General features: G+C 43.9%; 3 protein-coding genes across 3 annotated transcripts; all 3 read right to left on the bottom strand.

The window, feature by feature from the left end:
* Positions 1-470: 470 nt before the first annotated feature.
* Positions 471-3,921, bottom strand: LOC135496738 (uncharacterized). The gene is made up of 2 exons (XM_064786215.1): positions 3,847-3,921; positions 471-3,074 (listed from the first exon to the last, which is right to left on the bottom strand). The coding sequence occupies exon 2, from the start codon at positions 3,046-3,048 to the stop codon at positions 1,108-1,110; it is 1,941 nt and encodes a 646-aa protein (XP_064642285.1). The 5' UTR covers positions 3,049-3,074; positions 3,847-3,921; the 3' UTR covers positions 471-1,107.
* A 1,823-nt stretch (positions 3,922-5,744) lies between these two features.
* LOC135496557 (carbohydrate sulfotransferase 15-like) lies at positions 5,745-9,417 on the bottom strand. Its single transcript, XM_064785920.1, has 7 exons — positions 9,103-9,417; positions 8,481-8,745; positions 7,978-8,064; positions 7,326-7,500; positions 6,687-6,855; positions 6,349-6,496; positions 5,745-6,117 (listed from the first exon to the last, which is right to left on the bottom strand). The coding sequence occupies exons 1-7, from the start codon at positions 9,415-9,417 to the stop codon at positions 5,942-5,944; spliced, it is 1,335 nt and encodes a 444-aa protein (XP_064641990.1). The 3' UTR covers positions 5,745-5,941.
* Positions 9,418-13,005: 3,588 nt separating this feature from the next.
* LOC135496586 (ran guanine nucleotide release factor-like) lies at positions 13,006-15,759 on the bottom strand. The gene is made up of 6 exons (XM_064785957.1): positions 15,648-15,759; positions 15,207-15,310; positions 14,915-15,028; positions 14,548-14,652; positions 14,099-14,251; positions 13,006-13,735 (listed from the first exon to the last, which is right to left on the bottom strand). Exons 2-6 carry the CDS (start codon positions 15,269-15,271, stop codon positions 13,621-13,623), a joined length of 552 nt encoding a protein of 183 aa, XP_064642027.1. The 5' UTR covers positions 15,272-15,310; positions 15,648-15,759; the 3' UTR covers positions 13,006-13,620.
* Between the last annotated feature and the right edge of the window lie 66 nt (positions 15,760-15,825).

Below are 15,825 nucleotides of genomic sequence, written 5' to 3'. Positions count from 1 at the left end.
AGTGCACCATTTCTCTTCTGGATGTGCCCTCCCCTTCATAGCTCGCCATGTTGCCAGAGAGCGGTTGTATCAAGTCTTTGCTGGATGTGCCGTGCCCCTTCACTATGCGTACTCTGTCTTATCTAGATGTGTACTCTCCCAGCGTAGTGCACCATGTCTCTACAGGGTGGACCTTGTCTCCACCCTTAGGAAAAATGTGTCACATTTTCACATGGTGAATACCTGATCATTTTCAGAAAGGGATAATCAGAACACCAGATCTGAAGAGACAGCAGATACTGCAACAACCATACCATAACATGCTGCCACAACCAGACCTGATGAGATTGCAGATACTGTCACAACCAGACCTGGCGAGATAACGAATGCTGTTACACCCAGAGCCAAGGGCAGCACGAGCAGATCCACACCTAATAATCCATCTCCAAGCAAACCAATGAACGAACTCGATAGCAAATATTACTTCGGAGCATCCTCAACCATTCATATTTTGAAACATACTGAACCTATAATGTGACCAGGCCAATAGGCCCAAGTCTGAGTGCCATAAAGAGGCAAAATTGACTATTTAATTACCCGTATGGCGTGATGGTGGGCATTCTCAGAGAGGTTTTTGAGTGCCCTGTATACATGGAGACTGGAAGACTGTCTTACGGCCAAGTGGCCAGGTGCCACCTGCTGAAAATATCGATTTCCATGTCTTATGGTCTTAGTTCTCTGCGACGACAGGAGGCACTGGTCTGTGGAACGCAATGCTCGACTTGGCACGTGTCTCTGTATGGGGTGCATTTGCCTGTGTTAGACCTATACATAGTTATAGTTTAATCAACAGTACCCAGTCTGTTTGACTTGCGGCATCGCCATTCGAATTTATGACGGTATGGACCTTTAGTTTTATTTAGCAATAAATATAATAGACGCATTTTATGAAAAGAAAGGATTTTCGGTCGCCCTCTGTATTGGCTGATATGAATAAAGTCTAGCAAATGCTTTTACTTCAATTTTGTACAGAAAGGTCTGGTGTAAATGTACATGGAGTTGTAGATAAAAGCATTTGCTAGTCTTTATTCATATCACCCAATATGCTTTAATCTTGAGATGACTCTTCTATTCAGCGTGATTTCGGAAGTTCCCGTAGGAGTTGAAAAATGGAGTCTCTGCGGGGATTCCTGGGATGTCGTCTTTTGCTTCAACAAACACCATTGCCATCCCGTCCGCAAGGTGCAGCTCTTGGTGGCAATGCATCATCCACATCCCAGGATTGTCAGCCTTGAATCTAGTTACAACGTATCCGCCCGAGGGTACTAAAATCGTATCCTTTTTCACGTGTCCACGGAATTTCCCTATCTCGCTCAATTTTGGGCGATATGATGGATCAGCCCAGGTTGCGTTTGTGCAGTAGGGATCGCTAGACGCACATGCTATGTCTACGCTAGTTGAGACATAGGCTCCAGTGGTTGCATTATAGACACCATACCCCATCTTCAAAACATGGAAGTAATGTCCATGTAGATGGATGCTGTGGACAGTTCCCGCACCAGCGCCAGCATTTAGGAGGACCATTTGGATCATCTCGTCTTTCTTCAATTCGACAGTGTGGGTGCACTGGCAGAAGTGTTCGGCACAACCTTTCGGACATTGGTGTTCGATTTCATTCGTAAGAAGGACCGGCGACGATGGAGCGTGGAACCGGATCGCATTTACCGATGCCTGTGGGGTATGCATTGGTGGTCTTGGATAGGCGAAGTTAAGGAAGATTTCCCTCGGTCTGGCAGAACGGTCGTACACGTGGTCCTGTACGTGTATACCTTTCGCTTCGTCAATATTTATGCATTTAGAGTACTGTTCGAAGGCAACTCGGACGTCAGACGTCGGACAATTGAAAAACGTGCAAGGGGCTTCGGCATTGCATGTTAAGATGTCACCGTCCTTGAGGTCGTAGTTGTCCTGTGCGTCAGAATATTGCAGCACTCCTTCGGCTAGAAAATCGTCGTGGAGAAGAAGGGTCTTGCCGACAATTTTGTAGCTTCCTGAGGCCTGGTTAGCTGTTATCAAAATATCGTACGTTTCGCCAGGATAGATGAAAAGTCCATCAACTTCTATCTCCTCCATGTCTGCTCCATCGCTAGAGATTACTTTAAACTTGTGCGATTCGATTGCGAAACGGAAAGGCAACATGCCGGCGGAGTTGACAAGTCGTATGCGGAGGACGTCGCCACTTTTGACATAGAAACGAGAGAGCGGGGCTCCATTGTTTTTGCCAGTTTCTGGATCAATGTAGCGCCCTCTGCCGTTTAACAAACCGGAATGCATCTTGAAGCGGCCGTATGTAAAACCATCAAGTCCTGGTGGAGCATGGATGCTTTGGCCATTTTCGTAGTAACCAAATGTCCACCTCGCGAAAAGATCACGTGTCGTATGGAAGTGATTCCAATCGGAAATAAACATGGTCAGCTCAGCGTCCGATTTGTGGTACTCTTCTTTTCTCTTTACGATGAATGCGCCATGGACGCCCATGGAAATTTGGAATTCAGTGTGTGAATGGTACCAGTGGGTGCCCGGGGGATCCGCCTTGAACTTGTATGTGTACGTATTCTCGGGAAGAATCGGCCATTGCGTGAGCATGTCAACCCCATCGCTGGTTGGAGTGCCTTTCTGGTGAATGCCATGCCAGTGGATGGTCAGCGGTTCGGCTGCCAGTTTGTTTTGCACGTGCACTATAACATCCTGGCCCTCAAAGACGACGATATCAGGCCCAGGAAAAGTTCCATTTACGACGTAAACCATCCTATTTTCTATGTATCCGTCCGCAGTGATGACCCCCTCCACCGGAACAGAGGCTGCCGTCTGCGGGTTATCAGAAGCGTAGTAGAGTTGACCTTTGTCCCCTTTGGTAAGCTGGTTTCCTTGGGGACTGATCATGGTCATTTTCCTCTCGACTACCAACCAGAATTCGCAACGTGTGTCTTTTTCAGTACATGTTCCTCCGGCGGTGGTGAAGGCCAGAAGCAGGAGGCTCAGGAATAGGAGGTACAGCGCCATTGTCATTCGTAAACCAATAAGGGTATGTTTTCCTGCAAATCAAAAGATGAAACGATTTAAAGGGGGAGCGTAGTGCTTTTTAAACCTGCCCATTTTACATTCATTTCAACATAAAGACCCACATGTGTTCCTCATTGCTTGCAGTGTGTTTTTATCCTTTGTCGTGCTTTGCAATTCTTTCAGCAACGATGATTTATTGCTGTTGCTTTTGTCTAGTGGTGGTGGCGATTGTAGCGCGGTATTTGTGGCACCTAAAGCTTCGTTTCCCATTATAACAGCGGGAACCACCGGCGAATGCGAGAAACCGCGCAGTTTCCACAAGCATTGGATAAAAGTTATGGCTCGCCTGGCAAGTGTTACTGGGTTGTAACTGACCATAAAGACTGTTTTACGCGGGAAAAACGCGACGGTTTCCAGTTGTGATGGTGCTCACGAGGGTTGCAAGGCAATCCGAATGCGAATATCTTCGAGGTAATTAAGTTCGTCTAAGTCAGACCCGAGCCCGCCCCGACTCCCGCAGAAGGTTCCTTACAGCGATGACAAACACTGGACACCAATACGCGAGATGAACCAGACTTTGCATGCCGATTTATCAGCGATGGCGTCAATCCTAAAAGTCTCAAAGATAGACACCGACTCACTACGCTGATAGCTCGGTATGGGCAATGAGCTGGTAATAAAAGGTTCTCAACACCAACTTGTATTGCAAAACCATGGTAGAGATAACAAAATATAGCTTTCTTTGACTTACAGATATCTCCAAAGGGGATCCAACCAGTTGAAACGAGTGGACATCAAACTCACCTTGTCAGCTTCGAGTGTCACGGACTTCTCAACAGTCCGTGTTTAAATCCAGTCAAATAACCCTCGATATCAGAACAGCTGGCAAATAAAGCAATAAAGCTGTGGATGTAAAGCCCGCAGCACACTAGCCAACTTTGGCGACAAGAAGCTTTCAGCTGATGCCTCTCGACGCCGAAGTTGGCGGCCAGTGGATCCCGGTCAGAGCACACCTGCCCAGAATCGGCGTCCAGTAGCGTCTTTTCCGCCACTTTCGGTTGCCATTTTGAAATCATGTGATATCAAGACGCATACTGATTGGCCATAGCCTCGCCGCCGACGCCGATTCAGGCGGCAATCCGTAGCACACCTGGCTTCTTCTTGCGTTCAAACGCGGCGACACGCGTCAAAAATCAAACATGTTAGATATTTGGCGTTTAGTTGCGGCAAGTGGCGGCAAGTGGCGTTCGCCGACGCCGTTCGTAGCAGACTAGGGATTTTTCAGGCGTTCAGGACTCTTGCGGCAATAAACGCCTGTGAACGCCGAAGTTGGCGGCTAGTGTGCTTCGGGCTTAAGGACGGGTTTGCCGCCCTCATCATTGAAAGTATAGAGAGTGCGATATTGCCGCTGACACGACATTGTTCTTTCTTCTGGAGTGTGCTGTCCCGTAAATCTCACGGGTGCACTTTTTGTTGGATGGTTCGCTGTACCTTTAAGTATTTTTTCGACAAGAACTTTCATCGGCTCTGTGACAAGGAAAGCTGGTCAAACAAAGATCGGTTCACCTCGGTAATCACAGCTTTATCAAGTCTGCTGGAACGTGTTTGCTGTAGATCGTGGATTTTGTCCTCAGCTTGAGTGACTGTGCACTGGTGGACATTCGCATTGTTTAATTTTGGCGTCAAATATTGACACGGCATAATAAAAACCTGAAAACCTGCAGTAATGCAGCTGATATTTCCTACCCATTGCGTGACAAAGCAAAATATCTCAAAGCAATCATGGAGAACAAAACGTTTTCCCTTCAAATGAAGCTATGCATATCATCAAAGAGATTTCAGAGGAAAGTGAATACTTGTCCTTTGGAGAAGACCAACCCGCATAATGTAAAACTATTATTTCTGGTAAAGAAGCAATACTGTCGAAATACAACCTGGAGAAGCAATGCGAATAACTTTGATAACGGACCTATGCGTTCGTATAAAAGAAGTTCGTGCTTTCATTATTTGCATCACCTTTCTTCGAATGGCATCGCACAACTTACGAAAGCGCTTCAAAGTGAAGTGAATTACTCGTCGTTTGGGGTTAGACCCATTTCCATACTAAAAAACCCTTATATGCGTGACATTCGGTACACCGTTGATTTCCGAAACTTCGACTCGATTCAGAAAAAAGACCCGAACTTTACCGTCAAAACGTCAGGGGTTAAAACCAGCGACAAAGGTTCTTTATCAAATAACCGAGTTATGATCATGGAGGAAAAAACGCAGGGTAAAGCAGATTGGAAGGATGGATAGCGACGGGTATAGATCGGTGCCGAAAATATGCTTTTGACACATTTTTCACCAACCCATTAGGTTATGGCTGATGCACGTAAACCACTGTGGTCAAAGCAATGTTTTAAAAAATAATATATATACGTGTATCATGTAAGCATAACAAGTCTTCGAATACTTATTTAAATCTTTTATTTTCAAAACGCTTTGATAAAAATTAAAAGAACCATTATGCAGGGATGAACCACAGCACAGGGAATAACATTTTCTGAAAAAGACATAAAATTAAACAACAAAAGCATTTGATAAAATTTAGTAAAATGTTTGATACAACATAATGTACTTCTGGTCTAGAAGAAGAACTGACAGTTCAGTACATTATACCGAAGTTTGGTAACTTAGTGTTCGATATTTTCGGAGTCATTTTTAAAAACAAAGGTAATATTTTTGTGTCGCCTGTAGTATTCAGACGAAGAATAAAATGGTCACCCGATTCGGGCAACTGAGTGCATGTACAAGTAACGTGCTTCGTGCCGTTGATGAAGTCCAATAATATAGGGCCTATCCTCGCAAGTACAAACAAGTCCGTCCAGATATTGTGTTAGCGTTCTAGGGAGCCGCATTACGATCTGTTCCATGCAAATCGCTGATCTCCGAGTAAGTCTGCCAAGGCATCGTTAAAAGGCTTGATGAAATTCTGGAACAGTTCCAGGGTCTCTTTCAAATACGGTGTGTTGTTACGAACGTTCATGTGCGCTGGTCCCGATATCTTGCTCATCGTATCATTTTTAAGGACGGCTGAATAATAAACAAAGAAAAACAATGAGAAAAAGTTTCCTGCATATAATTTGTATTGCATCATTAAGTGAACTAGGGTTCCTTTCCTCTAGGACATACCGGTGGGACCGACCAATGCCGTCCCGAATTTATAGAGAGGTGTTCTCTGCAAGGTAAAATTGTTTTGAACAACCTGGCCGTGAGCCTAGTTTTCCTAAACTGCGAATAGATATGCCAGGCAAATCGACTTACAAATATCAAGAAATTTGAATATTTTCTCCATGTGGCCGTTTACATCCTTATCATAATCCTCAGTCCTTGCTATAAGGAATTGCTCCCGCGGGAATACCTTAAACCAGTCGGAAAGGTAGACGACATAGAGGACGTGGTATAATCGCACCTGCAAAAAGGAGAATGGAGTTTAGAGAGACGTTTATAAAGGGCCAACTTGGGCAGAGGATTTCTTTGTTTTCAATACTTAAAACTGGCTTCCAGGAGGAGCGCAACTTCCAGAAGGATCGCAGTCCAATAAAAATAGCCAATGTTAAAACCTTGATTGACAGTACTGCATAGGAAACCGGCCAACTTACCCCTTGTCTGTCACTTTCCTCCAAAAGGTTCGGATCGTACGCGCAAGCCCGTATCGAATACCGTTTGAAGCAGTCAGTATACATGGACAATACCTGCACGACTCTGTGGTGAAAGTTTGCAGGCGAACGCGCTCTTCCCCTTGGCCAGTACTGGTAGTGAGAATACATTCTGAAAGATAATGAAGAAGCTCATTACCTCATAGATGTGTAACAGACGGCCTGAAATTCTATTTGTTTTATCTATTCATTTGTCAAAAACTTGGATTGGGATATTTTATTGGTCGATAAGACGTCCTGAACAAAATTTTATGTATCCCTTGCTTTTATTCTTTTTATGTACAACCAAAGCAAAACATGTTAGTCGAACTTCCCAATTTCCATTCCCATGGTGACACAGGTAATGGAATTTTGCTTCAAGGAAGAGAGTCTGCTTCAACTGAACAGAAAATTGTTAGCCAGTGCCACACAGCGGTAAAACTTTACCAGCATCTCTTTTTGAAAACCTGGTTTGAGGAAATGGGGTAACTGTTTCTACGCGATTTGACCTCAGTAATCAGGACGCCTCCCTATTTTATTGATATCATTTGTCAGTCCAGATCGTAGAAGATTCAACTTTAAAGGCCCCTGAATAGTACTTACGCGTCGACGGGGTCTCGCATGATGATAATAAACTTGCTTTGTGGTGTATAAAGCCTGATGAGGCTGGCGATGGTAAGGTCAGGCGCCGTAATTGGCTTGTTCGTGCTGACCTTGGCCGGCACCACTGACCTTGAATGGAAACTGACGTCATAGATCAAAGAGACACTCCCATCACCTAAAGAGACAGGATATAATTGAGACAGGTTATCATAATTTGTGTAAGGGCCTAGATCATTTAGAAGGTACAGGATGTAAAAAAAGCATTGCAACAAAATGCATGTTGTGTCAGTCTTGCCGGACAATGCCAGGAACCAATTAAATCGCACAGATAAATATTGAGATGCTTTGTCATTGTCATTCGTAAGAGTCATCATTTTCGTAACCATGCCATTTTCATAATTATCAGTGCCAGCTGCTGCATGGCCACTGCTGCAATCATCATCTTCATCATGGACATCAATCATCATCAGCACCTTCATCATCATCACTATCAGTCTCATCTGCAGCAGCAGCGTCACGTCATCGCCGTCGTTTATAATGCACGTTGTTATCGTCACATCTCGAGAATGGTGTCCATTTGGCATCAAGATTGGTGTCGAGTTGATATCACTGTTGAAGTTGGACAACCCTTGGATATTGAAGTAATATTTACCTGTTATGATATTACTGCTCATACTGCTGTTCTTCTTAAAAAGTTGTTCCTTGAATCTGCGTGTGTAAGTATTCAATAAGCGTCCCTCTGGAATGGTAAATGACATATCACGTTTGAGTACAGGCGACGATTCACGCGTCACTTACTTCAGATATAAATAAATTGCTTTGAAATGATCATAGTAATGGTTGTATCGACCCTTCTTCGAGACACAATTGGTCTGTATCGTGCAAAATTAAAAGGTTTAAAGAACGAAACTGGCTGTTTTTTCGCCAGGACCCCTTTCTTTACTCGCATTGAAAAGGGGACATTTTTGTTTCCTCGATAATGGAAAGTCGAAGAAAATGACATCGTACTATAGGAGCATGCTACACACCGGATGCAGTGGCTCGGCCTCGTCCCTTCCTTGAAGTATGAAAAGGATGACGAAGTCACCGCCTCGGGAGTTTAGTGACATGTGAGGCCCCAATCGTCGTGGGCCTCAGTTTCTATAGAGTATATACCTGTATGCCGTGCATCTAGTTGCGTACTCCCACTGAACCTGAACCATGTCCACCATTGCACCTCCTTATTATGCCACGCATCCCCTGACTGCCAATTATCAGCCTTCCACGCCTGCTGAGGGTGCCTGCTGATGCGGGTCCAGAGGTCGGTGGTGCCGCTCTTGGGGAAACCCAGCAAGTAGAAATAGGGCAGGCAGTGAAGCGTCGCATCAACTTTCCAACACGGGTTCTTTAGACTCTTGATAAAATCGCTCTGAGCTGGAGGCTGGAATATAGTAATGCAATCGTCACGATCCTGCCCCGGTTATCAGTATGCTTTATATTCTTGGGGCTTGTTAAAAATATCCTATGCTAGGGATTGAAAGAATAATAGAGACTGTGACGAATTTCTTGGGATACCCGATGAATTAAGGAGGGTATAAAGGGCCAGCGATAGTGCCACGATACGCGATTGAGGTTGAGGCCACTTTATACCCGAGAAAAGAAAAGAAGACCCAATGTCTCTTGCTATTTCATATCTTGACACACAAGGCTACGTGATGGCTTAGTCCCTTTAACGAGCTCTATAACTGCCTTTATAAGGGGGGGGGGAGTTCTGACATTTTTCCCCAAGTCAACCTACCTTGACGTTCAAATTGTGTCCAAAATCAACCGGTTTGTATTTATCCAATTGCTTCTTAAGGTCGGCCGTTGCATTAATTTTCGGCGGCGTATACTCCCTTAACTCCTTTAAGATGAACTCCTTGGTAATCCAATTCGTCAACTTGATGGAACCATTCGTTTCCGATATTTTGTCTTCATGAGGCTTTTCCGTAACCGTTTCGATGTGAGAATCAGTTTGAATTTTACGAGAAAATGTGACGGTGGAATGCCCAGGCTGGCTCTCTAATAAGCTGTTTTGTTGTCCTGATGCAACCCACTGTTGAGCCTGGTTCATCTTCGAAACATAAGATAACAGCACAACCGAAATCAGAACCAAGAACACGACGTTGACGTATCTTAAATTTACCGATCGAAACATTGTGCAGTCCGATCCGGAGATGCGATCTCTCTTCGGCGGTTCCTTTATTGGCAATCGTTTCAATCTTGTCCCTTGGAAGCATGCAGTGCCTGTATTCACAAAAGAAAAATGAACTCCTGAAGGTTAATTAAAGCCCTTATATCAATATTTCTCACTATCAAAGAGGGTTCCCTCCCTTTACTCCAACTGCATACAATTCCGCTGTGGCATTCCTTCGAAACCTAACTTTGGGCTTTTCTTAACACGTTTACGGGTGTTCTCTGATCTCTATGCGTTTTTTTTGTAAATGACGTTTGACATTGTGAACAACTCGGACGGTAGCATGTGTAAACTCCAAAAGAAAACAGATTATGCCCCTCAGTGAAAAGCAAGTGTATATATATACTGGGTCGACGAAATTTAGCCGGTTGAGGCTCGTCGACAACAATCAAATACAAGTTATTGCATGTAAAAAAGGGCGTCCCTCAACTGGCGTGTGGCATCGATACAGTATGTACATGTACTTATACTAATCGGCCTTCTTCAGATAATAAGGGTATATGTATCGCACCACTGCCTAATTCTGAACCATTACTGGGGCATCCTACTGGGCGCGGCGATGCTTTAATTTTGTTGCTATTGATGAGGATGGTATTTTTTATACACGTAATTTGTCGAGGTTATTACATGAGCGGCTGGCAAATTTTTTTCCTGATCCTTTGGGGCACTATAGTGTACATTTGTACAGGGACTTTCAGCCAATCAGATTTCAACAAATACATGACGTCAGAAGTCTTAGAAATTTCAGAGCAGTTGGGAGAGCGCTCGACAGAAATGCCAGAATACGATGTTCGATCCAAAGGTCGCGAGTTCCAATCCGGTTGTGGACAACATTTTTCTTTTTCTTTTTTTCTTTATATTTTTATTTCATAATGCGTTTCTTTTCCCTTGTTATTTAGATATTAGATATTTGAGTTATGCTGCCTGCAACATACCTACAGAAATAACAATAAAAATAGCCCATCCCTTGAGCCCATCTCCAAGATTCCAAGGGATAGTCCTTCAGATATTATATTGAGTATGAATATACAATGAGACTTGTCCATATCGTTATGATAGGGACTAGTGAGACGCTACATCATTGTGACAGGGACTGATGAGATATCATATCATTGTGACTGGGGACGGTGAGACATCATATCATTGTGATTGGGGACGGTTGGTGAAACATCATATCATTATGAGTGGGGACGGTGAGACATCATATCATTGTGACTGGGGATGGTGAGACACCACATCATTGTGACAGGGACTGGTGAGACACCACATCATTGTGACAGGGACTGGTGAGACACCACATCATTGTGACAGGGACTGGTGAGACACCACATCATTGTGACAGGGACTGGTGAGACACCACATCATTGTGACAGGGACTGATGAGACATCATATCATTGTGACAGGGACTGGTGAGACACCACATCATTGTGACAGGGACTGGTGAGACACCTCATCATTGTGACAGGGACTGGTGAGACACCACATCATTGTGACAGGGACTGGTGAGACACCACATCATTGTGACAGGGACTGGTGAGACACCATATCATTGTGACAGGGACTGGTGATACATCACATCATTGTGACAGGGACTGGTGAGACACCACATCATTGTGACAGGGACTGGTGAGACACCACATCATTGTGACAGGGACTGGTGAGACACCACATCATTGTGACAGGGACTGGTGAGACACCACATCATTGTGACAGGGACTGGTGAGACACCAAATCATTGTGACAGGGACTGATGAGACATCATATCATTGTGACAGGGACTGGTGAGACACCACATCATTGTGACAGGGACTGGTGAGACACCATATCATTGTGACAGGGACTGGTGATACATCACATCATTGTGACAGGGACTGGTGAGACACCACATCATTGTGACAGGGACTGGTGAGACACCATATCATTGTGACAGGGACTGGTGATACATCACATCATTGTGACAGGGACTGGTGAGACACCACATCATTGTGACAGGGACTGGTGAGACACCATATCATTGTGACAGGGACTGGTGATACATCACATCATTGTGACAGGGACTGGTGAGACACCACATCATTGTGACAGGGACTGGTGAGACACCACATCATTGTGACAGGGACTGGTGAGACACCACATCATTGTGACAGGGACTGGTGAGACACCACATCATTGTGACAGGGACTGGTGAGACACCACATCATTGTGACAGGGACTGGTGAGACACCTCATCATTGTGACAGGGACTGGTGAGACACCACATCATTGTGACAGGGACTGGTGAGACACCACATCATTGTGACAGGGACTGGTGAGACACCACATCATTGTGACAGGGACTGGTGAGACACCACATCATTGTGACAGGGACTGGTGAGACACCACATCATTGTGACAGGGACTGGTGAGACACCACATCATTGTGACAGGGACTGGTGAGACACCACATCATTGTGACAGGGACTGGTGAGACACCATATCATTGTGACAGGGACTAGTGATACATCACATCATTGTGACAGGGACTGGTGAGACACCACATCATTGTGAAAGGGACTGGTGAGACACCACATCATTGTGACAGGGACTGGTGAGACACCACATCATTGTGACAGGGACTGGTGAGACACCACATCATTGTGACAGGGACTGCTGAGACACCACATCATTGTGACAGGGACTGGTGAGACACCACATCATTGTGACAGGGACTGGTGAGACACCACATCATTGTGACAGGGACTGGTGAGACACCACATCATTGTGACAGGGACTGGTGAGACACCACATCATTGTGACAGGGACTGGTGAGACACCACATCATTGTGACAGGGACTGGTGAGACACCACATCATTGTGACAGGGACTGGTGAGACACCACATCATTGTGACAGGGACTGGTGAGACACCTCATCATTGTGACAGGGACTGGTGAGACACCACATCATTGTGACAGGGACTGGTGAGACACCACATCATTGTGACAGGGACTGGTGAGACACCTCATCATTGTGACAGGGACTGATGAGACATCATATCATTGTGACAGGGACTGGTGAGACACCACATCATTGTGACAGGGACTGGTGAGACACCACATCATTGTGACAGGGACTGGTGAGACATCATATCATTGTGACAGGGACTGGTGATACATCACATCATTGTGACAGGGACTGGTTAGACACCACATCATTGTGACAGGGACTGGTGAGACATCACATCATTGTGACAGGGACTGGTGAGACATCACATCATTGTGACAGGGACTGGTTAGACATCACATCGTTGTGACAGGGACTGGCGAGACATCATATCATTGTGACAGGGACTGGTGAGACATCACATCGTTGTGACAGGGACTGGTTAGACATCACATCGTTGTGACAGGGACTGGCGAGACATCATATCATTGTGATCGATGAAAGGGGTAGCGGTTTGATTTCACTGAAAGAACAACCAAATAGTAAAACTTAATGACATTCCTTTATTGTCTTACAATGAATACAATGTACATGAAAGCTTGAAAAATAGCACATTTCTCCAAGAGAGTGTGGCAACCAAAAAGTGTTACACTGTTAAAAAAATATCAGAAACATACATCAACCAGGAGTATTCAACTTGAACTTCATTGAAGTTATGATTATTCAAAATTCATGAATTTTTATCAGCATTCGGCTTTAGATGAAATAATCCAACCTCATAGAGGTATTCAATGTCCCTTGTTTAATAGTAACCACACCACAATAACACACATAAATAATGGAATCTTCATGCACCAGTTCAAGTTCTAAACCTGTGATGGATCGAGATGTCACACACCGGCATACACATCGTAAGCCTCAGGGAGGTAGTCTTTCTCAGGCCAGACTTATTACAAGTTGAGAGCACAGATACAATTCTTGTAAATTGTAGTGTCTTGGCTCTAAATATATTGACCATTTTAGTCAAGTCCTCAGTCCTGCCAAGCTTCAAAGTTTACAGAAAGGATAAACTAAAGTAGAAGACCCTTCCATGCACAGAAGAGCCGGAACTCAATATTTTAAAGCTGGATGAGCGTTCTTAAAGTCCATTCGCAATCTTCATCCAAACAATTCTTCATTGACTATTTCCAGCGACATAACCGAATTCCTGAACTGTTCTATAGACCATGGCTGTGTTGAGACCGGAATAGCTCCGTGACTGCTGCTATCAGGGCTGAAAATTGAAATAGGTCCAAAGCTATCATTTTTTTTAATGAAAACACATCATAATGATCAGAGTCTGGGCACCATTCAGCTCCCACTCTATAACATCTCTCTGCTAAAGAAGTGAAGATCATATGAATGACATAGCTTGATTCATAGCTAGTAACTAATTTGACCTGAGATTAAAATCTTAAGAATAAACTTTCCAACCACTTCCATTGGACGGGACACCCTCTCTATTAAGGAGTTAGAGTTTTTGCCGAAAGGGCTATTACTGGGCTATCTGACCTCTGTGATCTAGACACCTCTCTAATTAAGCACAGCATTTTCAGTCGAAAGGGAGTCTTTTATGGAGAGGTTCTCCTGTACTTACTTGATTGCCACTGGGTCATTGAAGGTGATCAATATGTCAGAATCATACTGCTGAAGTCGGAAGACCGCCATGTGAATGTTGACCTCATTTTTGACAGATTCATGGAACTTTGCAACCTTCTGTTTTCCAGCAATGAACCAAGCACTTTGGCATCTGTAACATTAAAGAGTAAGTAGATTGGAACCACACTGCTTTTCAATAGTGTAGTCGGGGTGAGCACTTAAAATGACCCTGAAACTTTTGAGGAAATTTAAGGTCGCAAATGGCCATGATGGGCCCAATTATGTTTGACTGGTCATTCCTGCCTAAAAAAAACAAAAAAAGGAAGGAAAACAACACATCAGGATCATAAACAGACTCATAGAGGAACTGAAAGGTCTGAAGAATTCCTAAGTATGGCTGCAGTAAGCATATGTTATGGCATGCAGTCAATGTTGTTCAAAACTTACTGGGACATACCAACTTGGTCTTTAGGAATCTGTTCAACATGAAGTATCTGAGTGTCTTCATCTGTAGCAGCATCATTACAACCAGCAATATCCCCATAATGTGTTCTGAAAAGGAGTAGAAGGAAGTATACACAATTTTGTGTTAGATACTTAACCCACTTAATGGTCTTTCTTCAGGCAATAAGAGGGTGTGTGAATTCAATTGAATGGTGCGTCTTCATATGAGGCAGCATCTGATCTCAAACCATGAATGGCCATGCAGACATCGTCATTATGACCAGAGGGCACAAGCATTGCAGTGCTACTATTTACACCTGGGGTGGAGTTCAAACAAGTTCATGGTATTATCATCATTATCAATAATTACCTGATAGCCATCTGATCCGGTTCATTCACATATTCGAGAATCTCGATGATCATACTCTGGTCTGTTTTGGAATGCGTGAACACTTCTTGGTTGTCAGGAATTTGTCTGACTTTGCTAAATGAAAAGAAGATCATGAAAGAAAAGCTTCATATAATGCATAACAAAACACTATGTAATTCAAATTTTTTTATCGATTACTAAATGAAAGCAGAAATATGTCATTACACAAGAATGTTAGTGAATCAATAAACTTGGTGTTCTTTCTACAGATGTCGTCTCTGCTCAAACTAACCTGGCATCCAGTACATCTTCTGGAAGGAAGATGGTCATTGCTCCACCAAACAAGTTACGCTTCATGATTTCAGCTCAAGGTAAGGTTGTATTGTAGACCAAACTCTGTAAAAATGAAACAGGTCCCGCGAATGAAAGTCACGACATTAGAATACCGTACGCCATCTCATGAATGATTGATTACACAGTCAGAGTGAGTGTTTGGCAAATATTCATATAATTCTACAACTTTCATCATTCTCATGATTCTGGCAATTCCCGGAATCAAACATGATAAACATCCTTTGGACAATCCTGAGAAGGGGACAACATCTTTTATTGGGCACCCTGTACAATGCAGCAATGCACCACCAGAATTCCACAAACGTCAACGAAACGCCAAGAAATGATGCCTTATTTGATGAAAATTTCTATCTTTACCCCCAGCATAAAATGTACATACCTTACTATCATGCGACAAACAATTTATCCAATGAATTGAAACGGCATTCGGCTGGTTTGAAGATGCAGAAGCCGGTTGAAACTGGTATGGTGAGAATATTTCACAATATTTTTGAACACGTGCCAGTGTTTACACCGGAGGTTGGGCATCTTGTGGGGCCGGAAGTTGTTACGAGATC

This window comes from Lineus longissimus, chromosome 12 (genome assembly GCF_910592395.1).
Source record: "Lineus longissimus chromosome 12, tnLinLong1.2, whole genome shotgun sequence".
In the NCBI taxonomy this organism is placed as follows: domain Eukaryota; kingdom Metazoa; phylum Nemertea; class Pilidiophora; order Heteronemertea; family Lineidae; genus Lineus; species Lineus longissimus.
The sequence above is the reverse complement of the archived record's forward strand: the minus strand, read 5'-3'. Positions and strand labels throughout refer to the sequence as shown.